The 27,953-nt window shown below is 45.4% G+C and overlaps 1 protein-coding gene across 2 annotated transcripts in view; it reads right to left on the minus strand.

The window, feature by feature from the left end:
• Positions 1-27,953, minus strand: part of GRIN2C (glutamate ionotropic receptor NMDA type subunit 2C) — a 92,104-nt gene that overhangs the window by 39,719 nt on the left and 24,432 nt on the right. For both annotated transcript variants that reach the window (XM_083727941.1, XM_083727940.1), the window contains exons 2-5: positions 18,195-18,618; positions 10,027-10,625; positions 7,986-8,100; positions 1,876-2,087 (exon numbers count right to left, since the gene is read on the minus strand). In XM_083727941.1, coding sequence (XP_083584067.1) covers positions 1,876-2,087; positions 7,986-8,100; positions 10,027-10,625; positions 18,195-18,611 — 1,343 coding nt within the window. In that variant the 5' untranslated portion in view covers positions 18,612-18,618. The remainder of the gene's footprint in view (positions 1-1,875; positions 2,088-7,985; positions 8,101-10,026; positions 10,626-18,194; positions 18,619-27,953) is intronic.

A 27,953-nucleotide genomic window follows, 5' to 3' on the forward strand; every position in this document is an offset into this window, starting at 1 on the left:
GAGAGTCACAGGCTCTGATCTGCTCTGGAGACTGCAGAGGGTATGACAAGTTTGATCTTCTTGCTTCACACAGAGCCAGCAAAGGGTACAGCCCTTCCCCATTTCAGACATCCATACAAAGTCAGAGGGTCGTTTCTGTGGTTTTGGGTCAGCAGGAGTGGTGGGTGGGCAAGCAAGTCAGTGCCAGGCAGACTGCTTCAAACATGATATGCTTGTCCAGTTTATACTGAGGAGCCAAGAAACTTCAAATAGGCTTAAGCCGAACTTTCAGCATCTACGGCTTATGATGCTGGCATTATTTGAGTTGGTAGACTCGTGTTTGCTTCTACATAGTTCCCATCCTTATTATAGACATTGCGATATATTGGCATAGTGCAATGTTTAGCTGGTGATATATCATAATGCTGAAAACCAGATATCACCAAGCCCTACTCACAACTAAGCTATTTGAACTGCAAGCACCTCGTCCCAAGACTACTGTGCCCTTTTAAAATGGTGTGTGTGTGTGTGTGTGTGTGTGTGTGTGAGAGAGAGAGAGAGAGAGAGAGAGAGAGAGAGAGATTGATTATTGGGTTGTTGTTTTTATTTTGGTTGTGTATTTTGTGGTTTTATATTCTGATTTTATCCTGTGAAGTGCCCTGAGCATAGGATTCCTCACAAGAAAAGGGAAAAGTTGACAGCTATGGCCCCGAGACCTGAGGGTAGAGGGAGGGAGGGAGGGAAATAAATACCATATTTTTTGCTCTATAAGACGCACCAGACCAAAAGACGCACCTAGTTTTTGGAGGAGGAGAACAAGAAAAAAATATTCTGAATCTCAGAAGCCAAAACAACAAGAGGGATCGCTGCGCAGCGGAAGCAGCGATCCCTCTTGCTGTTCTGGCTTTTGGAATAGCTGCGCAGCCTGCATTCACTCCATAAGACGCACACACATTTCCCCTTACTTTTTAGGAGGGAAAAAGTGAGTCTTACAGAGCAAAAAATACGGTAAATATGAACATAGCAGCTGAAGGACTTGTCAGCACATGGCAGAGGATTGGTACAGAGAACACCAGGGCAACAAGAAATGCATAATTTGCCACCAGCTCAACCACAGACCCTGCTGGAATGTTCATGCCATTGAAGAAGCAACCCCAAAGGTTATTATGCAAAGGGTAGCAACCCCTTTATGAATTCTCCCAAAATGTGGACATCTGAGTTCCACATCTGGCCATCTGATCAAGCCACTGAATTCAAACATGATCATGGCTGCCTTGCTGAATATTCTTTATGGTGAGAAAGAAGGCATAAAGGTGAATGATAGCGGCCCACAACGTGAACCCTTTGTTAGGAAAGAAAGAACCCTGCGGGCTGTTCTCAAAGCAGCAGTAAGTCCTGTCAGTGCAAAAGTTCCCACTCCAAACCACCACCCACTCTCCCATGTGCCCCTTAAATCTGTTCCAGGGGTTCCCCCAACCCTCCAAAGCAATTTTAGGGAGGGCATGGGATGTCCCACTGCACAAGTGGAAATATCTGAGCTATAGAGATGCAGGAGTTGGGATACTGCCCTATTTCAGCTACAATGGGAAGGCCTATGGGGAAGAGGGGGCCCACATGGCTTCCCCCAGAGGTTGGTGGACATGCACTCCCATCAGTCCTAGACATTGTGGCTGATGGTCAGGAGCTTGTAGACTAGCAGCAATGGAAAGGCGCCATGTTGGTTAACCCTGCTGCAGGGTTATGCTGGGGAGTTGGCCAGTGGGGGGAGGCAGCAGGGAGCTCAATGCTCAAAAGGCACCCCATATCCACAAACCAACCCTAAATATAGACTTGGGCTAAGTGTGTCCCAGAAATCCTTGTTGCAGTCCCCCACCCCTTAACTGCCTTCCTATTTACCTCTTTGTGTGGTTGGCCTGTTCCCGGCAGGGGACGGTGTTGCGGACACACACTCCGGTGGTTGGGTCCGTCTTCTCCACAATGACAAAGGGCCGTTCCTCCAGGGTGGCTACTGTGAGGTGGTGGCTGTCGGCCATGGGCTGCAGGAAGGATCCGTAACGTGGCCACACCGGGTATTTCATGTGGATGATGCCCTTCTCCCATTTCCCCACCTGTGCAATGGGCAGAAAGCAAGGGACACAGTTTGAACCAAGCAAAACGAGGCCCGCAGCCATGTACACACCTTTGACACCCCGGCTGTGCCGTCCTAAGTAGCCTGTTGTCAGCAGGAAATTTCTGCTGCAAATGACTATAAGACTGACAGGGGAGGAGAACACAGGACAGAGCCAGGTCTCTCTGCAGCTCATAGGAAACCAAACACCGTGAAACGGACCCAGAAGTCAACACAGGCCCCCGGGGCACAGGAAATGCATGCTGCTGGCAGCCTCTGCCCTGACTGGGGAGGCGGCAGAGATTGGCAGCTTCCAGGCGGTCCCAACCTAGAACAATTTGCCAAGCAACTTGATGACAAGCCAACAGAGCAATTGGAAGGGCAGTTAGCATTCAGTATGTTTTGTATGGATACAGAAGACAGATGTTTTATTTCTGTTTCCCTGGTTGAATGGAGATGATTTTTTTTTGGGGGGGGGGAGACCACACTCCCGCTGCAACTGACTTCAGGAGATAACAGTCATTTTGGAAATAGAATTTGTGATATTAGTTTCAAATGAGCCAGATTTTGAAATGGCCCGGCAGCAATTGGCTATAGAGGCTCCTATTTATTTACAGAGATTGAACACAAACTAGCTATAACTCCAGGCAGGAGGAACTTAGGTTTTAAACAGAGCATTGTGTAGAGAGATTTTCTTTTGCTCTGGGACAGCTGTCTGGCTCCAGTAACCAGACAGAGCACACTCTATGGCCCCACTGTTAACTCTATGTCTGCTGCTCCTCATCTGAGCTCTTCATGGTCAACCTGTTACTTAGCTGGATATCACACTCCCCAGGAAGCTTGGAGGCTAGAATGTGAACTACAGTCGTACATCGGAAGTTGAACAGAATCTGTTCCAGAAGTCCATTCGACTTCCAAAATGTTTGAAAACCAAAGCGCGGCTTCTGATTGGCTCCAGGAAGCTCCTGCAGCCAATCAGAAGCCGCGGAAGCCCCGCCGAACATTCGGCTTCCAAAAATAGCTTGCAAACTGGAACAGTCAATTCCGGGTTTGCGGCGTTCGGGAACCAAAACGTTCAGGGACTAAGCTGTTCAAAAACCAAGGTACAACTGTACTTCCCTGGAGAAATCAAACCTTGTATCCATGAGTAAGGAGCTTCCCATGACATGGATTAAAAGGACCACTCCACTAAAAAGTTCTTGCTCTTTTATAGTTCTGTAATCATCCCAAAGGTGATTATTACAGAAACCAATCCTGGGTATCTCAAGGAATGATGGGTCAAAACCTTGCTAGATCAGTGTTCTGTGCAATGGCACAGAGTTGTTGCTTTCCACAAAATGCAAAAAGGGGTGGTGGTGGCTAGGATTCCGAATTTTTAAAATCTACTCAAGTTATTGTGATCTTACTGAAATTACATTTTTATTAGAGTTTATTTTTATGTCTATTTATATACTGTGACAACAAAAGCTTTGCAATAAATTGATAAGATCGAAGTGTGGTCCAAGTCAAGCATGAATCACTTGACATTAGAGATGTTGCCAAGACCTGCTCAGAAAGATGAGTCTCAGGGCTCACAAAGCTCACCCCAAGTACATTGTGTGCAACTTGACCCCTAAATTATCCTTGAGCTAAAACGTCTGCAGGAATGAAAAAGTTTTTTCAACTGATGTTGAAATGACACCAGCAAAGCATCATAAAAGCCTGTCCTCCTCAGTGACCAGCCCACAATATCTATATCAATTGGGGCACCAAATTAGGACCTCCAGAGATTATCTCAGCATCCTGGTAGGCTCAGATAGCAACAACCAATTCATCGGATGTGCCACATTTTAAAGCCAGGCCATTGAAACCAAATTTCATTGAAAAATCATATAGTGTACATTTTTACACACTTAGCATTTAGGTGGTAATCTTGGCTACTTTCACTACTGAAACTTGAACATTATCAACTGAAAACTATCTATTTATCCATCCCTCCTCAAAAAATGAATTTTTAGAATGAAATTATAGAATGTAGTTATCTAAATTCTGAAGTTGCCATGTTTAATCTGAGGCATGCAGGTTTAAGGCTGTGTACACACCATACATTTAAAGCACATTTAGCACATTCTCCCACCCACAGCTCAAAAGAATTCTAGAAACAGTAGTTTGTTACGAACTGTGACTCCGCAAGGGGTAAATTGCAGTTCCCAATATTCCTTTTGGTGGGTGGGGAACAGACTTTTAATGTATGGTATGTGTGCAGACTTGGTGAATTCAAACTATACCTTTCAAACTTGATTTTGCTCTTAGAAACACAAAAGGAATGCAGCAAACTAGGATGGATGGGATAAAGGCTTATTGTTGTTTGAAAAGATAGATATGTTCTCTTTATATGCTATTTGGCAGTTCCCTCAATACCTTCAATGAGAGAATATTAGGACAAGTCCATGCTAACACTGCAAATGCAGTTGTATCGACTGTGTTTATAGCATTGTACTCTTCGTTTCTTAAGAGAAGTATTGACAAAGCAATAGTAATAATTGCTATGATACACGAGAGAGCATTTTAACAGCCCAAACCAGTCATATCATAAAGGGAAAGTGTCAATGGAAAACATTTACTCAAACAGCAGGGTTGACTTAATTAACACTAATATTATTCCACTGGTAGCTTTCATCTCGGCCAAAGTACTTATGGCACTCTTCCAAAAAGAATAGAAAACCCAACCAGAAATATTTAGTAACACATGTTTGTCGGATAGAATAATCACACACACACACACACACACACACACACACACACACTTGGCCATCACAAGCAACTGGCTCTATTTTCCTCCCTTAGGTTTCACCACTTCTGAAGAGAGAAAATAATGGCCCAGTCTCAAATGCTTAAAACGTCCAACCATGGAGCAGGGAGACAATGCCAGTTCTCCAATCAGCAGTAGGATTTGGTTGCATGTATGGACCCCCAGCACAGTCTAATTGCCAGAACGTGCTAATAAGGCCAGGGGAATGGCAGATTCTGGAACATTCTGACACAAAACTGGGCCTATGGCACTGTTCAAGAGCCTACACTTACTGGAGCATTCCTAACCGGTAAAACCATGCAAGGATAAATGAAGCCAATAACCGTGGACGGCCCAAAATTAATCCTGACTATAATCCTGACTATACAGGGCCAATCTAAAGGTAAAGGTAAAGGTACCCCTGCCCATACGGGCCAGTCGTGTCCGACTCTAGGGTTGTGCGCCCATCTCACTTAAGAGGCCGGGGGCCAGCGCTGTCCGAAGACACTTCCGGGTCACGTGGCCAGCGTGACAAGCTGCATCTGGCGAGCCAGCACAGCACACGGAAACACGTTTACCTTCCCGCTAGTAAGCGGTCCCTATTTATCTACTTGCACCCGGGGGTGCTTTCGAACTGCTAGGTTGGCAGGCGCTGGGACTGAACGACTGGAGCGCAACCCGCCACGGGGATTCGAACCGCCGACCATGCGATCGGCAAGTCCTAGGCGCTGAGGTTTTACCCACAGCGCCACCCGTGTCCCTTAGGGCCAATCTAAGACCCTGGAATCTTCAGGTTCCCATCTGGAAATCTGGAAAGCCACAGCCAGTCAGTTTTGACAGTACTGAACTAGATGGACCAATGATCTGACTCAGTATAAGGTAGCTTTACATGTCCCTGTGACATTTTGCAGAAAATGGTGCCCTTTCTACCCCAAGCAGCACAGTATCCGAGGCCAATTAAGTTATTTTACACCTGAGGCAGGAAACTGACAAGGGCCTTTCCCCTATCCCAGACCATAAAAATGCCCCAATAATAAATGGAACAACTAACAATTTCCTGCCCTTTCCCGACATGCAAAATCATCTGCCTGAGGGGGCCGCCTCACTCTGGCTAACAGTAGGACTTGACCTGTGGACTAGACAAAAGAATGAAGAATATCACACAAAATGTAAATACTGGTGGGGAATTAACGTTCAGTGTCTATAGCAGGATATCAAACCATCTAAAAACAGAACTTTGTTCTATCTTTTGCCCTTTCTCCCTCCGAGGTAGAGATGGGTAAGTCTATTTCTGCTCCATGTCAATTTTGCATGTGTTCGGTCACAATTCTGCTCTATATTCTGTTTCCACATTAAACTGTGGCTTAAAAAAGAATATTCAATTTAAAACACCTATTCTCAAAAAAAACACCACCCCACCCTATTTAAATTCTGTTTGATCTCAATACACACATTTCTAAATGCACTTTATCTTAAAATATTCCCTTTTAATGCATTTTGGTACTTTTCTCCGAGTCAAGAACTGTATCAAAAAGTTCAGAGAAGTGCAAAATATGAAGGTAATTATGTTCCAGTCCAGGAGGTGTGGATCAAGATACTCTGTATTGGAAATTCACGGGAATCAAGTTACTTAAATTTCCCTTCACTATTGTGCAGCATTTTGGAGAGCTCCTATTGTATACCTGAGGGAGGACACTGGATATCAGTGGTTTCATCCCATAAGCCAGCCAACCTGTGGGCCTCTAGATACTGTTGGACTGTAACCCCCATCACCCCAACCCCATGTCATGCTAGCTGGGGCTGACTGATGTTGGAGTATAACATCTGGAGGGCAGTGGGTTAGCCACACCTGCCACAAGGGTTCCAATTTGTTTTCAACTTCTGATGAACGCAACTGATTGACAAGCTTCGCAGTTGCCCTCATCTCTGATCTGTAACTCACTTAAGCCAATTTGCCTTCACATAATTTGCCCAGTTCCGTTTTTTAATTCAATTCCACACGAACGAAACTACAAAGTAATCTCACGCAAACAAGGGCACTGCCGCCCTCTTTCTCCAACTGAGCTATGCGCCCCGTAGCATGTGATACATTACCAAGGCGCCGCAAATTAAATAAATTAGTTGTGTAACACTGAATAAATGAATCCCAAATTTCATTTCATTTCACGGTGCTTCCATTTGTTTATGAAATGAAATTGGATTGCCATGCAGATCCTGAAGAAAGCGTCGTTTTCAGCTTTTAATCATTCAGTTAAGTCATCACCTCGATGGCAGGAGCCGGGAGGAGCACAAAGCACAACTGGGAAATGCAACAGGAAGCAGAACTTGGGGGCTTCCAAGTCATTCTTTGGTTTAAAGCAGAGGCAGGGAACTCTTTTTGCAGCCCAAGGGCCACAGTCCCTTCTGGGCAAAATTCTGAGGGTCCCATACCAGCAGGGAGCGGGGCCAGAGACAAAAGTGGGTGGAGCAATGGGTGCAAATTTTGCAGTTTCTGCACGCACACACACACACACACACACACACACACACACAATCCTCCATTCAGACAAGGAAGAAGCAATATCAGAGTTCAAGGGAACATTTCAGCCAAGTAAAAACACTTGGGGAAAGTGAGGATTGTGGCTTAGGGGGAGTTCTGAGGTCTAGGTATAGAGAGACTTGGAGGGTTGCCTTTGGCTCCTGGTTTAAAGCCAATACCCCTCTTTCCTTGATTTTCTCCTTCCCTTCCTCCCCTCCACAAGCACTGGTATGTGTCACCCTGAAACTCTTAAAGCAGGAGAGCCTGGAGCTTGAATGGTGGGTAGACCCTCCTGCAGAAGAAGAAGAGGAGTTTGAATTTGATATCCCGCTTTACCACTCCCCTTCAGGAGTCTCAAAGCGGCTAACATTCTCCTTTCCCTTCCTCCCCCACAACAAACACTCTGTGAGGTGAGTGAGGCTGAGAGACTTCAGAGAAGTGTGACTAGCCCAAGGTCACCCAGCAGCTGCATGTGGAGGAGCGGAGACGCGAATACGGTTCACCAGATTACGAGTCTACTGCTCTTAACCACTACACTACACTGGCAGGAAGGGAGACTGTGCCTCCACTCACAGAGAAGGCTGCCCAGAAAAATAAAAAAGAGCCCTCACCATCTCCCAGAGCCGATGCCGGTTCAATGAGATCACCACCAAGGTGGGCCTCACCAGGAAGCCATCATCATTGAAGGAGAAGTCCCTGTTTTCCCACGTCACGTTGAGCAAATGCCTGTCGGGAGGAAACAAAAAGCACTTTGATGTTGCCAGGAGGGAAAAGGCAAGCGAGAAGTCCCCCCATTTCCTCAGTGCAATGTGCTCCATTTGTCTTCCTTTGAGAGAAAACATTTCCCCTTCCGTCTCTCTCACATGCTGACCTTGCAACAACCACCCAGGCCTCATCAGTTCAGAGCAAGATGGTTAAAGTGCATTTTTACCGAAAATGCCTACGCCTCCCTATGAGCTCAGGCATTGCTTTCCCCAAGAGATGCAAGGGCGAATTAGAAAAAATTTAGTAGAAAAGCCTTCTCGCAGGTGGTCTTATGGGGAGAGCACACGGCAGCAATAAAAATGCGAGCACATTTGCAAAGCAGACCAGGATCTGGTGTGGTTTCATGTTGTGGGTTCAGATTCCTACACTGCAGAGGATTGGGCTAGATGACCCTCAGGATGCCTTCCAACTCCACAACTCTACGCCCCGGGTGTCACCACTGAAGGGGGTGACAAAATGCCAGGCGGCACTCACCGCGGGGCCTGCAGCGCGCCTGAGCCACTCCTGGGAATGATGCGGTGGCTTGGGCGCCCGCAGGCTCCACGCTGCCCAAAACAGTCTGCCTGCTGCCTCCCCCTCAGTTGTAGGGCGGCTGAGTGGGAGGAGGCAGGCAGACGCCTCAGAGACCCCGCGGAGCATCCTGGCCCTGCTCACCCCACCCCTGCAGGTGGCTGGCCCCACCCCTGCCCCAGGAGCCTGATCGGCTTTCTCCGCCGCTGCATCACTGCCTCCAACAGTGGAAGCAGAACATGCTATGTCTAGTGGCCTTGACAGACTAAACCTCCATGGTGGCTATCACTGCCCCTTGTGGGAGCCAATTCCACAGCGATCTGCTTTGTGATGTTCTTTTGTCTGCCCCGAATCTTCCAAGATTCAGCTTCATTGGATGTATCCAGGTTCATCATCCTTCCCTCCTTAAAGGCTCCTGCGCTTGCCCTGCTGCCTTCTAGCCGACTCCCTCATCCACATCTAATACTTCCAAGGTTATGATCTTCAGGCTGCTCCACCAGCACCAGTCCCATTTATTTGTCTATTATTTATACCCACAGAGTGACTTGAAGGTTGTGCAAGTACCCATTAGTAGCAAAGCCCAAGATTTACATAACTCCCAAGTTAAAGCCGTTGCTCAGTTATTGAGTGTCACACTCCAGAACTGTTCATTAAAACCAGGAAATTAAAAAATGTTTCGCTCAGTTAGCTTTCTTCATACTTTAGATTTTTGCCATCCCTTGACTCACAACAGTTGAGCCTTCCTCGGCTTCTCTCTTTCTTTCTTTCTTTCTTTCTTTCTTTCTTTCTTTCTTTCTTTCTCCCTCCCACCCTCTCTCATTCTTCACTGCTGTACCAGTGACCACACAACCCACTTGAAACTATGGTGATCGGCTCAAACGACAGAAAGAAGAATAGCAAAGAGCTTCAAAATATCAAAGGGGGTGGTATCCAAAATCCTTGGTCTGCTAGCGCAATGACTCTTGGGTGAGCTTTACTGTTGTGCTACAATTCCCAGAGTTCCCTGTGAAGAGACACTGTTAGTTATATCACTCTGAGAATTGTAGTTCTGTGGCGGGGATAGGACTCTGCTAATAACTCTCAGCACACTTAACTACAGCTCCCAGAATTACCTGGGGGGAGCCGTGCCTGTTTAAAATGGAATGGAATGTGAAATAAGCTGGAGAATTGCATTTGTAGAAAATGGGCCATAATGCAGGATTATGATTGCAGAAAATGGCAGAATTCTCAAGTGTATGAAAACCAGTCTCTCTAACTACCAAGGCACAAAATCTTTCTTACAAATGGTTGCTGCAAATCAAATTCTAATTTCTGATGCACACCAGTAGCCAACAGGGTTTAAATCGTGTTAATTAATAGGCTGTTGCCCGGGCTGACCTGTAGAAGGTGTTGTTTGTGGGTATACTTGAAGGTGTCTTGTTGTTGCAGTCTCTACCCACTATGGGAAGGTAGCCATGGGTCCTAAAATAGCTCTCTGCTCCGAGGGCGATGATAGCCACACCATCCCGGACCTTTTGCCTCAGGCTCATTTTCCAGCTCTCCGTGACCACACTGATGAGGCCAATTGGGAAAGAGGCAGGTGGGACATCCATGTTCCCCACGGTCAGGCTAGGCACAATCCAGATATAGCCAGGTCCAATCAAACCAGCCTGTTCTGCCACTTGGAAGAGGTATTCCGCCTCCTCTCGCGAACAGTACACAATCATCACCTGAGCATCTAGCTGACGCAGCAACCTTTGGATCTTGGAGTTGCTCCCATCCTGGGACATCTCAAAGGTGAGGACATCTTGGATTTCCCAGCCAAAGTAGCTGGCATCTGTGAAGGACCGTATCACATCCAAGAAGACACTGTATCCAGGATATAGGCTGGTGATAATGGCAAAGGAGCTCCAGTCATATTCCTCCAGGACTTTGAAGATCACCTGTATTTGCTGCTCAATTGAGACACCCAGCTGTAGAAAGGCAGAGCCAGCCTCCTAGGAAAGGGGAAGAGAGATGGATTAGTAACAGGGGGTACATAAATAGTTTTAAAAATAAAGTAAATAAATAGTCCGTCATTACTGACTTCTTAGCTATTTTCACAGACCTTGAATAGCAGGCTTGATGGCCACTCTTGTTCTCAACACTCACCCTTTCCCAATTTAATATGAGCTGTGAGGTGCAAAACCTTCCTTTTGCTTCCAGATTTGCCACCTGCTTGCTGCATAAGCCCGGGTGCATCAGCAGAAAACTCTCTGTAGCTCAGAGCTCTCCGATTTTAAAACAGGAAGCACACACCCCACCATTAAAATCTGCAAGTCTATTGTGGAACTCAATTAGTCAATCTTTATATGATGATATATAGAGGCAGAAGATGTGTCATCACTTCTGGCACTTATTTCCTGCTCTGCCTCAGCTGCTCTTTGCCTGGGCCAGCTGTTACAAGTGGTCTCTTTCATCCCCAGTTCCTAATGGCTATCCCTGGTCTGTTCTTGTTTCCTACATGAACATTTGATTCTCTTGCTATCTGGGCAAATGCACACACCCATACATACTCACAGAGCAATAACTTTCAAAAGACTCAGTTGCTCCGCCACCTACAACACAATTTCCAGAACATCCCGTTTTACAAAGCAATGGAGAATGTCGCAATCCACAAATGAAACATGGTCCAGAGCAGGCATAGGCAAACTCAGCCCTCCAGATGTTTTGAGACTACAATTCCCATCATCCCTGACCACTGGTCCTGTTAGCTAGGGATGCTGGGAGTTGTAGTCCCAAAACATCTGGAGGGCTGAGTTTGCCTGTGCCTGGTCCACAGTATTTTCATTTGGGAACTTAAGCTCATTTGAGTCAACATTTGGCAGGGTCAAAATTTTCTTAGCCAAGTCAATCAGCCTAAACAGTCAGTGAGTTCATTCTTGCCCTCTGTGTATGTTTCTATTTTAAAAGCCGAACCAAACCTTCAAGTATTAAAACACAAAGGGGGAGGGGGGAAATCACATGGAGAATTGACAGTCAGTATTTGCTGGATATCCATCTGAATTTTTCATTTGTCTAATCTCCCTCTTTGGCTCAGCCTGGCCCTCTTAAGGACAAGATTAACTGATTGGTATTTATCTTTAAAACATTTACAAAATAGTTTGGAGTTGGAGAGGTGTTCTGTTATTTTTTTTGGAAGAAACTCACTTGGAAACTCAGCAAGATTTTTCTGCTGCAGTTTCCAAATAATTGTTTTCTAAAGGGATGCAAAGCAGTTCCAGACAAAACCACGTAGGAAAGATTTAGCAGGCAAATTGAGACAGTCAATGTGGGTTGAAGAGGACCTGGCCTGCCTTGGAATCTGAGGTTGCAGCAGAGGTATAGGGGTTGTCAAGTGAAAGAGCAAGGAGAGGACAAATGGGTTTCAGAGAGGTATATAATCCCAGGACAGCAGCAGCAGCAGCGAAGATTGGATGAAAATGAGGAAAACAGATTGCCAAGATCAAACCTAAATCAGTTAGGACCTTGAAGAAAGATCTCCCCTGAAAAATGAGCACTCTAAAGAACATTAAAACCACTAGTTTGGCAGTAGGTGACATTCTGCTCCTTGCCTTTCCCTCCCCCAACTTCCACTACCTAAGGACCATACCATCTTGCCCTGAGGGGAGGGGAGAGAGAGAAGACCAAACAACCTGGATAGCTGCTCACCATTTAGCTCTTGGAGTTCCAGTGAATGTGGTCTTTCCATCTCTCAGATACCACCACAGGGGCTATTTTGAAGACTATCTTGCCATGGGGGAAGGGGAGATCTAGCTTTCAACAAAGGTTTCTTCCTTGAAGCTTCCCTGGCTTGTTATAAAGGCTCATGCCCCCTCCACTGACAGCAGACTCCTTGATCCAGAGGTGTACATCAGCAGAATGGTGGGGTAGGAACACTGAATCAGAAGGTAAATGGTGTTTCCGTGCGCTGCTCTGGTTCACCAGAAGTGGCTTAGTCGTGCTGGCCACATGGCCCGGAAGCTGTACGCCGGCTCCCTCGGCCAATAAAGCGAGATGAGCGCCGCAACCCCAGAGTCGGCCATGACTGGACCTAATGGTCAGGGGTCCCTTTACCTTAAGGTTCAGCTGTAATGCAAAGCTCCAGTTTATTTAAAATGGAAGCGAAAGCTTCCGATCTCCTCCTTGTGGCCACACTGGAGACGATGGCAGGGAGGAGGAAGTGAACAAGCGAGGCACTCATGCACGTAATGCTAAGCCATACATTAGCATTAAATCTAAATGTGGCTAATGAAAACTGAAGGTGCTACTTCATTACTGCAAATGTGATAGCAAAACTAGAACGCCAACAATATGATGTGAAAACGAACAAGTTTCCTCTAAGAGTACTCCAATAAAGCTCAAAAACATGGAACTGATTCTGAAACAAGCTGTGGGTGATGATTATTTATGATAGGACTGGGTGCCTGTGGCCCTCTAGATGATGCTGGACTCCAGCTCCCATCAGCCTCATCCTGCACGGTCATCTGGAGGACCACCCCAATTTATAATGTCCCCAAGAAAGTCAACATTTGTGCTGCAAAACGCAACCCCATAATCATGCCTTAATGTATTCAAATGCTATGCTAAAATATAAAAATGAGCCAGCATTCCTATGAGTGTTTGCATCAGTGAATTAAAACACTTGAAATGAAAATATTCTGCTTATAGAAAAACAAAATTTCAATTGTTGATCAGATCCAGTCGAGAACGGTGAAACAGCGTAACCCTCTTTTTTGCATTGCTATAAATGGAAACTATATAAATGATTACTTGGTGTTTAGCTAAAGGGTGGGGAGGAACAGTGATTAGCATTCCCCCCCCCCGCTCTTTTTAAGAGCTTGATTGTGCCTGGGTGTCATTTTGAATGAAGTGCTCACATTATTTTAGTTTATTTTAAATAAGTTAGATTGGGGGGGGGGGAAAGGTGAGCATGCTTTCACATGCATTAAAGCATTTCTCGTCCTCTCCTTCAACGTGCAAGCCCTGGGTGCTCAGAAAGGTCACCATGTGTGTGTAATCCATGCAGCATTTACTTGTGGCCTGCTGCTGACGCACATCATGGAAGGAGGTTGGCAAGGAGGGAGGGGATGCAATATGCTAATGCTCTAAATGAACTTCTCCTGTTGTTCTTGGCCCCGAGGAAACACTGTGGAAACACATTAGGCAGCTCAACCAACGTTATAACCAACGTCCATTCCCTATGAGCATTAGCTTCTTCTGGAGGAAGGGGGCACCTTCTGGAGCTTCTCCTCTTCTCTTCCTGCTCACTACAGACATGACAAGACTACCACAGCCTTTCTCTTACACTACTTTGAACAGTGGTAAGCAAAGGGACCGTGTGGATCAACGTGCTGGAAAGCCTTGTGTGAACAGCTAGCAAGTTGGGAGGCACTGATCTGGGTTACTGTCAGAAACACTGGAAATAATGGCTCTCTGTGTGTGTTTTAAGGCCTTCCCAGTAGAGCACAATGTTCAGCAGCACCATGGAGAGCACCTCAGTTGCTGCATTGGCAGGGCTGTCCTGCTCACACTGCCCCCTCAGCCATGATAGCCCACCATTGATGGTGGGAGGCATATTTCTTTTCATGTGCCTGTTCCCATGTACGCTTAACTTTGGGGTTGAGAGCGGGGAGCCTTTAGCAGCAACAGGATCATGCAGGACATGAGCATCGAGCCCTTTTGCCTCCTTTGCCTTACTTGGCTGTAGTCCACTGTTTCAGTCTCTCTCTCACACACACCAATTCCAGGTTTACCTCTGGAACCTGGACCAACAGAAACAGAGAAATGGAGCCGGAGCAAACAAGGCAACCAGGAAACACAGAGGATGGGTGAAGGTTCAGCCCGCTGACCCTCTCTGCTTACACACACACACACACACACACACACACACACACACAACTTTCTTGCAGTGGACATGTGAACAACAGTTCCGTTGCATCTGACTGGGCTCCTGCCGTGTGTGTGTGTGCGTGCTGATAGGGTGGAACAGAGGTGGAAAAGTACATGGCGGGGGGCGGCTTCCCAAAATGGCAACCCCTGTGTTAATCTCGCTTTCCTTCACCTTCAATCTATAGCCATTGAAATATGTGTCATGATCTCATTGCACGGTGCTATTTCCTCACTCCAATGCAACAACAGTTAGTGAATGATGTGTCACCTGTTTCCACCACTATTATATAAGGAGCAGGAGACTGAACTCAACCTGGGACAGAGTTTGGTCTTCAAATGAGAGGAATATGCACTTGTTTAACAAAATTGAACACCTGGCCAGGAAGTGGGCTTTCAGTGATGCCATTGGGGGAGGCCTTTGGGGCAAAAGTTCAACCCCCCCCCCATTTAGCAAAACAAGCAGGAGGATCCCCAAAAGCATCAGGGTGGGGCTGACCACAAGTTGAAGTGAAGGAATACATTTTACCATCTAAAGGAGCACCCCACCCTGAGACCATGAAATTCAGAGACTAAAATGATCTTACTGCACCATAGACTGGCCCCTTCCTCTGATGTTCACTTCCATGTGGTAAGATGCTCCTCTGGAAATGCAGGCGATAGCTATCACCCCACTTTCACGGACTCATGCTTGGGTGGGTTTGTGGTGGCAAGATCCACCAGGGCTCCTCCTCTGCCACTGTTACATCATGTCACAGATAGGCTGCTACGGATGGGACTGCTTGCAGCCACCAGAGGGATCAGCTTCCGCATGATGAGACATCGCCCTACCAGCTCTTCTAGAAATCATGGCTTTAATTTGGCGAGACCCAGCAGCAAGTTCCTGTCAATAACCCAGAGGCCCTTTTTGACTGGAGAGCAAGAACTTGTTAGTGGCCAGCGATGGACATTTCCATGAATTGCTTTATGGAGCACATGTTGCCAGGGGAATGAGCACTAATGGAGCATGGCGAAGGTGAGGAGACTGATCCAAGGTGGTCCTTATTGTTCCTAATCATGTCCTAAAGGCTTCCCCCACCCCTCAAGGTAAGTATCACACATGATATTGGTCTTATGTAAGTTGTGCTGCCATAGAACGAGGCTCAGAGAAATTTCCCCGTGAGCAGGTGACAGTAACCGTCGCTGACATCCTGTGACAGGCAGGCAAGCCAAAAATAATTACACAGCGCACAGCCCACCTGTAAGGAATCAGGGTGCCCTACAGCAACGACTGCGCCGAACTTGCATGTGCTCTGAGCTGGTGATTTAAGAGGTAAATGCTGGGGTGAAACATGGGACTGGATTCCACCCTCGCCCACCTGAGCTACATCCCAATGGCTTTGGGACGGATGCAGAACAGATGGCATTTTGCCTTCCTTCCCACTAGCCTCTCCTCAACATTAGCATTCTCTGCACAATAACTTGTTGGGACTTGCTTACAACAATTGGTCCAGAAATCGATAAACGGACATCACATATTGACAGAGTCATTGGCCACTCAGCTTCCTCCCCTCATTATGAAGCGAGACAGTCCATTTTTCCCTATTTCAGCAGTACGGAAGGTTTTCATTAGGCACTCCATAATCAAAGGAAGTTTATCTGATTTCCATTTCCTGACCAAGACAGTTTTAGCAGCAGCTAACAAATAAATGGTTGGTTGGATCATTGGTCTCTAAAGAGACAACAACAGTTCCTGGCCATTCAGGGCCAGGAGAATACAACACAGATTATCAGGACCCTGGACCCTGTCCCTCCACATGCTGGTAACTATTAGCTCATAGCCATGGGTAGGCAAACTAAGGCCCGGGGGCTGGATCCGGCCCAATCACCTTCTAAATCCGGCCCAAGGACGGTCCAGGAATCAGCATGTTTTTACATGAGTAGAATGTGTCCTTTTATTTAAAATGAATCTCTGGGTTATTTATGGGCCCTGCCTGGTGTTCTGACATGAGTAGAATGTGTGCTTTTATTTAAAATGCATCTCTGGTTTATTTGTGGGGCACAGGAATTCGTTCATTTCCCCCCGAAAAATGGGGGTCTGAGGGACTGAGGGCCCCTTGCTGAAAAAGTTTGCTGGCCCCCGATAGCCTTTGGCCATAACAACAGTAGCAACAGGCTTAGGGAAATGGAACTGTAATGGAGCTGCTACAGCCTGACTTTGCTTGTATGGTGTATGAGACATTTGGCAACATACTAGGAATTAATATTCACATTACAAGTGGATGAGAGTAACCTGTTTAGAACACAAATACTTCTTCTATTATATAATTTTCCCAAACGTCTAGCCTTAGACTTTTCCTCGAGAGAGAGAGATGGACCATACAGCCATACAGAATGGGTGGTATCCAGACAAGTAGCACTGCCAGTGCAAGGACTTCTGGCTGCACAGTGCAATGTCCCCTCCCTCTCATCTCCCTGCAAGTCCCACTAAATCTGTTTTGGGGGTTCCCCCAATCCTTTGGACAGGTTCAGAAAGGGTGTGATGGCAAGCAGAGAGGGACAGGAAGCTACTTTGTGCTTCTTTGCTCTGGTGGTTTCACCTGATATATGGTATTCTTTGCAAGGTATTTTCTGCAAATGCTACCATACCGCAGGTAAGCTGAAGTCCAGGCAGTCATGACGAATTCACTGTATAGTTAACTAAACAACACAATGGTCTATATGGCTACTCAAAGTAGGTCTTTTTGTGTTTCATGGGGTTTGCACCCAGGTAAGTGAGTGCAGGATTATAGCCTTGACTGTCTTGTGAGGAAGGAGCAAAAAGGTTGATGGCGATGGGGCCAGTATCAAGGCAAAACAAACAGATATTAAAGGCAGCCTAAGTTTATAAGAGAGCAGTATAAAATCAACAATAATTTTAACGCGTTATTAATAAAATAAGCATTATTCTGTAACATTTAAAAATCCCGGCAGATCTTAGTGGTTTTGCAGTTGGGGCAGAACACTATAAAGTAGGAGCCAGTATTGTTGCTGTTTTAAACTGAGCAGTTAGGGAAAATACTGACTCCTTACTATTTTACCTATAAAAATAAAATAGTATATATCTCCCTCTTCTTTTCACAGCACCTCACCCACTCCCCTGTGGCTACAGGCCTAAGGCAACTCCTTCTGGAGTGCAACTGAACATAGGGATTATGCATCGGTGAAAAAAAGCAATAACCAGGCTAGACTAGGACTAGTTGAAACCTTAGAACTGTACTAAAATGCAGGGGTTGGGTACCCAGGAAAAAATAAGAAACTGTATAGTGCAATGACACATCACTATGGTTAAAGGAAGCAAACTTTGATGCTTAGGATACAAGCACTAAGTTCCCTTTTGCACTAGCTTTATTCCTCCTTCTATATCTTCACAATAGCCATGCAAAGTAGGTTAGGTTGAGAGATGTTGCCTCCCTCAATTTAGGAAACGAGCAAAATGCAATGAGAAGCGAGTTCGAAATATTAACTGCATGTGCTCAGAGTACTTTCTTATTGTTTACTACGACTGTCATGGGCAGTTATATATTTTGCTGATAGGAGTCAGGTTCTTAGTGACTATCCACTGCTATAACCCGACACATTTATGAATGGTGTACTGCATTCACCCCCAGTCTCCCAAAATAAAGAAAAGGTTTTTTCACCTTGGGTGTTAGGACCACAGCAGATCCTCCACTGATGCTAATGATGGGGACGTTGGTCTGGGACGAGATGAAGTCCAGAATCTGCGCCACGGCTTCTGTGCCGATGTTGTCCTCAAAGACGATCCCATGAATTTTCGTGCTGGACAGCATGTTGCAGATTTGGGTCAAGAGAGTCCTTGGGTTGGTGTCGTTCACTACTACGGTGACCGGGTGGATCTCCAGAGGCATATCCAGGAAGCTTTGGTGCGTCAGCCGGCTGCGGATGTGGACAGGGTAGGAAGAGCCCCCGAAAACCACTGCCACCGTTACCACTGGTTCCCCGGAGCTTGGCAGCGAGTCATCCATTAGGACAGCTGAACAGCCCAGCACCATGGACAGCACCAGGGTGTTTGTCAGAGCTCTGCCCATGTCCACCATGGATTGCCTGCAACCCAGGACAAAAGAAACATCGGTCGGAAAAGGACAGCGACAAAGGATCCAGAAGGAGAGCTGAAGGGAGGCATTAAAAGATGCTGTTTTGCCAGCAGATCTAAAGTCAACCGCACACAGCTGTTTAGCCACCAATGTGGGCCAGCCACCGAGCGTATGGGAGACAAGGGAGCCAATCCCAGCCTTCTGACAAGCTTGTCTGCACGATGTGCCACTTTTGAACACCTGCTTGCTGTGTGCATGCTTTGCATTTTTAGTTGCACATTTTAAAAAAGAACAATTTAGGGGAAGACCCGTGTGAAGTGGCCCCTGAGCAATAAAGCGACAGGTGGATTTATTCCACAAAACAGTCGCTAGACTATTCCTCCCACCCCTTAATATAGGCACATTTGGTGCCATGCTTTCTTCCCTCCAAACCCAACCGCACCTCCTTCACCCATTCCCTCTGTCAGATCAGCTCTCCAGCTAACCTCCACCCCATCTCTTTATCAGCCTGCCCCCAGCTTTCACTCTCCCTCCTTCCCCAGATCCCACCCCCCAGCCTTGCAGTCAATCCATTCTCACAACCCTTTACCCTTTCTGAACCTATTTCCACCTTTTCTCTTGCCACTAAGCTCCTCTCCAATCACAACCCTGTTCTTCCCAAACATCCACACTCGGGTAAGTTTCCTTCTGTCATCCTGGACGCCCTTTCATCCGGGGGGAGTGGAGTGAGGAATCTGTGGCCCTCCAGAAGTTAACAAGACTACAAAGCCCATCACTCCTGGCCACGCTGTCTGGGGCTGATGGGAGATGGACTCCTGCAGCCTCTGCCAAGCCACAAGTTTTCCCATCCCTGCTTTAATCCCAGCCACTTCTACACTTTCCTCAACCCAAGTTTCCCTCTGCTGCCACCCAGTGGCCATTTCCCAATGCTTCCTCGTTCTAGCTTTTTCCTAATGGGTCTCTTTGATTTCTTAGCGTCATTCAATCTCTGCTCGTGTATTATATATTTCCTTTTTAAAACATTCACTGCAGTGATCTCCATTTTTATTCTTCTTCTTTGGTATATTTTATAGGGCACATAGGGTTGGCAGGCAAAACATCCCAGGTTCAGTCCCTGGAATCTCCAGGTGAATCTGCCTGAAACCCTAGACAGCTGCTGCCAGCCAGTGCAGTTGGTACTGACTAATGGTCTGGGCTCACTATAAGGCAGCTCCCTATGTTCCTGTTTTGGTTAGAATAATGACTCTTCTAACACACAGGATAGACAGAGGCAAAAAGAAGAAGCAGCAAAAAAACTCCAATGCAAAAGGCTCGAGGCTAAATTGCTTGGCGCTTTGTATAGCTGACAATCAAATATTTAAGAGGGAAGACTCTCCCATTCCATCAGTCATCCGCACTGTAAATCATCACTGTAAATTCAACACTCATTGGCATCCCTGCCAGCAACCGCCAGTCACACAATGTTCTGGATCTCTCTCCCCCTTCTGCTGCATGAATTGGAAGATCAGCACATCTTACCCTAACAGTGGATACTCTCAAAGCAAGATCTTCGTTAGCAGAAGTGGAAGAAAACTGCCCTTCCTCAAGCCAAGTCTATGCTTCATCGAGGGCAATTTAATTGGGTTATGCTTCACAAATCTGCTTTGGGTAAGGGGCTGCTCTGCTTCGGACCATTTCGGATGAGACCTGCATTGCTTCAGATCCACAGTGAAGGGTGGCTTTGGTTTTCCAAAGCTTCATGTGTCTCTTCATTGACTATAATGAAGAAATCAAGAAATGGCCAAAAAAAAAATATTGGGGTTTTTTAAAAACCTTTTTGCCAGAATTGGATTAAACTTACAGGTAGTGTAGCTGCTTCTGAAGGGGTGAAAACCTGCCAAATTTCAGATTGGTGTTCTCTAAAGATTCACAGACATCCCAGTGTTTAATTCCCTGGCTTCAGCCAAATGCAACCAGGGTCAGAATGGGATGGAAAGTGGAGGGGGAAAGGAAGTGACTTGCCTAATTGCTAGCACTCAGGCATAAACAAACAACTGCAAGTGTCAAGAGGAATTAGGATGCAAGAATAGGATTGATTTCAAGAAAGCTTTGGTCTGGACTGGAATAAGATCACACAAGCAAAACACTACCACCAACAATTCAAACTGTTTCAACTTTGCGGCTCCTAGCAGAGTAATCATCCCCTCCAATTGCAACTGGAGAACCCTGGTAAAGTCAAGCCCTAGTTGGAAGCTATAGCTGTCAGTCACAAAATGACACTGACTCACTCACACAAAACCCACTTTCCTTCCTGCCTCCCTAGCATTCTCGTTTTATGGGGAGCTTGTGGGAGGTTCAGAAAGATATCCCATTGACCAGAAAAGTGTCCAAACACCCTAAGTGGGTGGGTCTCAAGCTGGGAGAGCTGATCACTTCACTTTGAACCACCCCAAATTATAAGACCTACTTTACTTTGGAGGAGGTCTGAATACTTGCAGAGCAGCCCACTTTAGGGTGATATTTGGGCTTCATCCAAAGCAGATATACACCCCACATACTATTTATACATTTACCCCTTCCATTCCTCCAGGATGCACCTGAATTTTGAGATGAAGAGGGTGGAACAGTTATGAACTGATCTTTTGATGAGTGGAGAGGGAGCCATAACACAACACTGGTCAGCACACATCTCTCTGCGAGTGTGCCCTGTGCATGAGAGAGTGTGGCCAGCCACACACACTTTTGTCCCCTAGCAAGTGGCCCTTGGAGGGTTAGCCAAAAGTGAATGTGGCTCTCAGGCTAAAAACAACAACAACACATTAGCCACCCCCTGATACAGAAAATACCACCTCGGTGCAGTAAGAAGGACGAACTTTCTGCTCTGCCATCACATAGGTTTTCCCTCCACCCTCTCTCAGTTTTCCTTCTTCTGATTCTCAGTCTAAGAAATTGCTCTCTCACTTCTCCCCCCCCCCCTTGAGCCTATACAGTGGTACCTCGGGTTAAGAACTTAATTCGTTCTAGAGGTCCGTTCTTAACCTGAAACTGTTCTTAACCTGAGGTACCACTTTAGCTAATGGGGCCTCCCGCTGCCACCGAGTAATTTCTGTTCTCATCCTGAGGTAAAGTTCTTAACCCGAGGTACTGTTTCTGGGTTAGCGGAGTCTGTAACCTGAGGTACCACTGTAAAGTGTAATTCAGTGAAATTCTATGGCACACCGTACTTCCCAAGTGAAAGAAAATTACAGGTGCAGAAATGAAAAATGTTGAGATGGATGGATGGGAACAATATGGAGAAGTTAGGCAAAAGGCTTCTCTCGGCTGGGGCAGCTCTCCCTCAAAGCGGAAGGGAGGAAAGGAAAGGGCCACCTGAAACATTTTGCTACCTGAGGTAAAGAACAAAAGGCACCCCCCTCCCCTCTTCACATACAGAAGTCATCCAGACTGGCAGTAGAGCCTGACTTCACCACTAGTGATGATATTATGTCTTCCACAGTACCTGAGGCACAGGGCCAGGGCCTTCAGAGGCCCTGAGCCAGCCTTTCTCAACCTGTGTGTCCCCAGATGTTGTTGAACTACAACTTCCATCACCCTTAGCTAGCAAGGCCAGAGCTCAGGGATGATGGGAGTTGTAGTCCAACAACATCTGGGGATCCACAGGTTGAGAACCTGAGCCCTGAAAAGAGTATGGTGCCTCCCATGTAATTCAAAATAAAAACAGTACAAAAAAACATAAAATAAAATGTTCTTCTTTGAAATGATACTAAACTCACCCTGCTGAGGCAGTGGGCTAGTTTGGGGCCAGGGGTAAGACAGACCATGTAGCGTAAATATCAAGTGATGCAACTTTTTTTACCTCATATTATCCAATTTTCTTAAAATTTTGTACACTTGTTAAATGATCATAACTAAAACTAACATTTTAATCTTTTTCCCATCTCGTTTGTGAGTTATGAGGGTTTGAAATTTCAAAAAAATATATGATCATTTTGGCCTTGCCAGGCTGCACAAAAACCTTAAAAGTTCAGCCCAAAATGGAGATGTGTCAAAACTAAAAACACCAATCTCTTCAAAATTTCATGGGCTTTAATATGATATGTCACATGATGGACTTACTGTAAATTTTAAGTTACAAAATTTAACATTTAAAAAAGGGATTAATAAAATGAATATGATTCGGCAAGGCAAAAGAGGTAAAAACGCTGGATCACTTGATTGGAAAGACCCATCTCTGAGGAGAAAAAAAGAGGAGGCCTGGAAGAAGCAGCCAAGGGGATGTTATGGCTCCCATCCCTCTGCACCTGCTGTCTGAGGCAGTTGCCTCACTTTACCTAACGGTAGGGCTGGGTTGGCAAATACCAGTCACATACCAGTAAACTCAATTACAGTTGATTGGGAGGTCTTTCACATCGATTTCCCGCCGTCTACTTTTGCAATAAGGAAAGTGAGGGGGAAATGCACCGAAAAGTGGGGGATCCACACTTCCTTTGACGCAATTCTACCTAAACAAATCAGAACAAAGGCTCATTTTATGATGGCTGCCACTGTCTAATCTCCCTAGAAACAGATCAGGATGAATGCTTGATAGACAGGTCACCTGGAAGTGCCCAGAGAGAAAATGGTGCCCCACTAGAGTTCTAAAACTGGGTTATAAAGTGCCCCTGCAAATTAAACATTCTCTCTGGTTTTCCCCCTCCAGCCACAAAGGAAATCTGCTCCACGACTCCCCAATTCTTTTGCCTCTATTTCCTGAGCAGTTAATAAAAACCCTCTTCTCCTTTCCTTCCACATTGCCCTTGGTTCCATAGCAGTTCAGTCTCCGAGTGTCCTTGAGCCATTTTTTATTTTTTTAAATGATGTTGGGGAGCAATATTGTCACTCCCCCTGCTGCCCATCCTCCTGGTCTTATGACTCCTGCCGTCCCTTGGCTGTGAGCTGCCGCAACGCAGCCTGTCTTCACCATTTCATTTCTTCTTCTTTTAAAAAAATTATTTCACAGCCTGATAGGCACCTTCAGTTCCATCAACTCAAAGATTAAGTACCAGCGGTAATAATAAAAAATTTAAAACACTTCAAGGGAAAGAAATTAGCTCTAACTACTTCTTTGGATGAGGCAGCAGTTAAAACAGCAGGTCTTGGGAAGGAATGCTGCAGGGCAAAAGACACACAGGTTTGGGAGCGGTCCCTAAAGCTAGCCTTGTCCCCACACCCCAATCCTAAGCACAATCACACTCAGATTCCATTGACTTCACTTAGAGCCGGGCTACTCATTTGGATGGCTGCGTGAAACACCTGCCCTTTTGCTAGTGTTTTCCCCTGCAAATGCGTAAAGCGCGGAAATAAAAGATGCATGCACATGCATCTTTTAAAAGCACCTTTACGAGTGTCTGGGAAACTTGATTAGCATAGCGATGCTTCAACAGGCATGCATATCCATTTCACACCGCCACACGTTCATGCCATAATACATCAATGTTTCTTGCAATAATTGCAAGCCATAGGGCTGCCCATTGGTCAGCATAGGATAGTGAGGGACCCATGGCCCTGCAGATATGCCTGGACTCCCATCGCCCCTGGCAGTTGTGTCATGCTGCCTGGGGCCGATGTGAGTTGGAGGCCAACAACATCTGCAGAGCCACAGGTTCCCCAGCTCTACTGCCGGCAAATGGGGACAAGGTCCCTGTCGCAGCCAGCAGCTTGAAGAGCCCTCTCTGCTCAACTTTCTCAGCTGCCTTAAAAAGGTCCCTTCAGTTCCCTTTTCCAAAATGGCTTTGAGCGGCATAGAAATGGCCAAACCAAATCAAACCGCTCTAGCTTGGTGTCCCAGCTCCAATTCAACTGCTTCAACAGACCGCAGAAACCCAAGACAAGCAGTTTTGAAATCTAGCTGTGAGCCTTGCACTTTTCTGAAACTGTGTGAGTTACTAAACCATTTACTAAGACTGATCTTCGTGCAGCAGAAGGTTGGGAAGTTTTTAATGTGTGACATTTTGATGTATTTTTAATGCTTGTTGGAAGCCACCCAGAGTGGCTAGGGAAACCCAGCCAGATGGGTGGGGTACAAATAATAAATTATTATTATTATTATTATTATTATTATTATTATTATTAGGAACCAAGCGTGGGTTGCAGCCTGAACTAAGGTAAAGTCCAAACAGTGGCACTAACACCATACACATTTTTGGTAAAATAAATTAATAAGGAAGCAAGCTAGCAGGTTCCCAAATGCATGGTTAAGCTAAAGGTGGGTCCCAGGTCCGAAAAGGTTGAACTCTACTGCCTCGCCTCTTTGCCAAAGTGGCCTCTTTGCAAACTCATTTGAGAGGACCTAATTCTAAGCACATATGCAGAGCATCAAGATCATACTACCCAAGCTACAAGGACTGAGAGGAATTCTGCTGGCTTCCATCCCACTGAGGGATTTTACCAGAATGTGCTACATTACCTGGGGTTTTTTTTTGGTCCTTAGGATGAAATCCTATGTGTAGCTCAGACAGGCGTTCTCAATATACAGCCCACAGAATGGGGAAACTTGAAAAACTTCTTTTTAACCTCCCTGCTCTTCCCACAAGATCCAACAGGTGAGGCGTCAACTCCCTCATTTGGCTGTTCTCAGCTTCTGCCATTGTGATTTAACTCAGCTGTGAGAAAAACTGGGTGGTTTTCAACTAGGTTTTACTCCTAATGGACCTAATGGACTCCTAATAAACATGACAAAGTAGTCATGTTTATTGTTTTTAATGGGTCTGTTCTAAATATTAAAAAAAGTTAGCTGAATACCGCCCTCACACCCATTACAACCATTTCATTCCTGGCTATTTAGGTTTTATTCATTATATTTACACATATCTATAATGACCCATCTTTCTAAACATTTTATAAATTCAAAGCAAATCACAAAAATTATTAAGAACGTAGTACATCATACCATTTTAAAACTCTAATAAGAGTGATTACCATAGATTTTTACTTTGAATGGAGTTTGTATCCAGCCATTAAACATTGTTCTTCCATCCATCTTTATGAGTTTTGGGAGGCTACCAAACCATATTCCTCATCCTAATTTCCCACAACCACTCTCATAGCCATCCAAGTTGATTAAGGTTGTCATTCCCCACCACCAACACCTTAGAAGCTTTCTGTATCTTCAAAAGTGACATAGCAGGAAGAAAATCAGCAGGTGAACCTTTTCCCCATCAAGATACAGGAAACCTCTCAGGAAAATATTGCCAACACACACTACATTGCAGTGTGTGCTGTAGACATATGTAATACACACACACCCATCCCTGAGATGCAGAATTTTATTTATTTTATTGGCTCTGGTTCCTGTGTCTTTTACAACAGACTTGCATGCAGGAATTTAAGCAAGAAAAACCTGTCCCAAACAATTCCTCTCTGTGCCAGGAAAACCTCATGGGCTGAATTTCTGCATGCAAGGTTACAGTTTAAAGGCACAGAAGCAGCAGGAGGAGGAGGAAGAGGGCCAGTGAGCAAGTTGGCAGGCCCAACGTTAACTGAACAAAATTCCATTCCACCCCAATGCTAACACCAGCTTGATGCCCCAAGCGCAAATGTTAGCATTTGGAAAAGGAAATGCAAAAATTTAATGGCAAAAACTTGGCCAGTGATAACCAAAGCATTAACGGGGTTGGAAGAGGGCGGGAATCAGTTTTGCCCTGGGCTCCTGTTCTCTTGCCGTCACTAATACTGGTTTCCTCTCCATCCCTCTTCCTCTCTCTTTTTGCTGAAAGATGTCAGCTGCCAGCAGGAGTCTTGGAAGCACCAACTGTAATTAAAAACTGGATTTCCAAATATGGCGCTGCTTTGTGGGGAGAACATCCCTTGCTGGGTGGACCTTTGCCTGCTGGGCTCCATTTAGACAGATGCAAGCACTTAGCTGAAAAAGCAACTGGTGGAAACAGGGCATTGGCAGGGTCCAGGGTATTTGCACTCCTGGCGCCTCCCAACACAATCCTCAGCACTTGCCCACCACGCCCAATTTCTTTTCAGAAGATGGATACTAGGAGGTCATGCACACACTCTCAGAAGATCATTCTCTGGAACTAGGCTGGGCTCCAACCATATTCTAGCAGGGGTGCTTTTGAATCTGGTATATTATATTTTTTTAAAAAAATATTTTTTATTGCTTTTTAGAAATACAGAAAAAAGAATAAAGAGTGGTTATAAGAAAATAGAATAGAAGAATAACAAATTTCCATATTCTTTTTCCATCCAATCTATAGGACTTCCCCACATCCTCCAAACCCTGCGTTCCCTGTCTTATAAAGCATCAGCAATTTGTTAACTTATTTCAAAACTTATTGTAACTTCCATTTTATCATGTTCCCTAATTTCAATTTTACTGTAACCCAATTCTTATATGCTTTGTATTAAACACAATAAAGTTGTTTCATTATTTTACCTCTAAATTCTTGTGTCTTAATTTTCATTTCATTAACTTACATTTGCTGAAGCTAGAGTTTCCTGAAAGGTGCATTTTTTAACATTCATACAGCTTATAGTGTTTTTTCAAATAGTCCTTAAACTTTTCCCAGTCCTCCTCAATTGTTTCTTCTCCCACGTCTCGAATTCTGCCAGTCATTTCAGCCAATTCCATATAGTCCATCAACTGCGATTGCCATTCCTCCAGCGTGGGTAAATCTTGTGTCTTCCAATATTTTGCGATCAAAATCCTTGCTGCTGTGGTAGCATACATGAAAAAGGTTCTATCCTTCTTAAGCACTCTCTGGTCCACCATGCCCAGAAGGAAGGCCTCTGGTTTCTTAGGTAAGGTAAATCTCAGTACCTTTTTTAGTTCATTATGGATCATTTCCCAGAAGGCCTTCACTTTCGGGCAGGTCCACCAGAGATGAAAGAATGTCCCTTCCGCCTCTCCACATTTCCAACATTTGTTGTCAGACAGATGATATATCTTAGCTAGCTTGACTGGGGTCATGTACCACCGGTATACCATTTTCATAATATTTTCCTTCAAGGCAATGCATGCCGTAAATTTCAAACCGGTGTTCCATAACCTTTCCCAGTCTACAAACATAATGTTATGCCCCCCATCCTGAGCCCATTTTATCATAGCGGATTTGACTGTCTCATCCTGTGTATTCCACTTAAGCAGCAAGTTATACATTCTCGAAAGTAGCTTACTTTTTGGCTCTAACAATTCAGTCTCTAGTTTCGATTTTTCCACCTGGAATCCAACTTTTTTATCTATTTTAAATACCTCTTGAATTTGCGCATAGTGCAGCCAGTCTCGTACCTTAGTTTTCAATTTCTCCAAGCTTAGCAACCTCCAATTGTCTCCAATTTTTTCAATTATTTCCCAATATTTAGGCCAATGGGCCTCCA

Source organism: Podarcis gaigeae (genome assembly GCF_964106915.1).
Source record: "Podarcis gaigeae genome assembly, chromosome: 2".
Classification (NCBI taxonomy): domain Eukaryota; kingdom Metazoa; phylum Chordata; class Lepidosauria; order Squamata; family Lacertidae; genus Podarcis; species Podarcis gaigeae.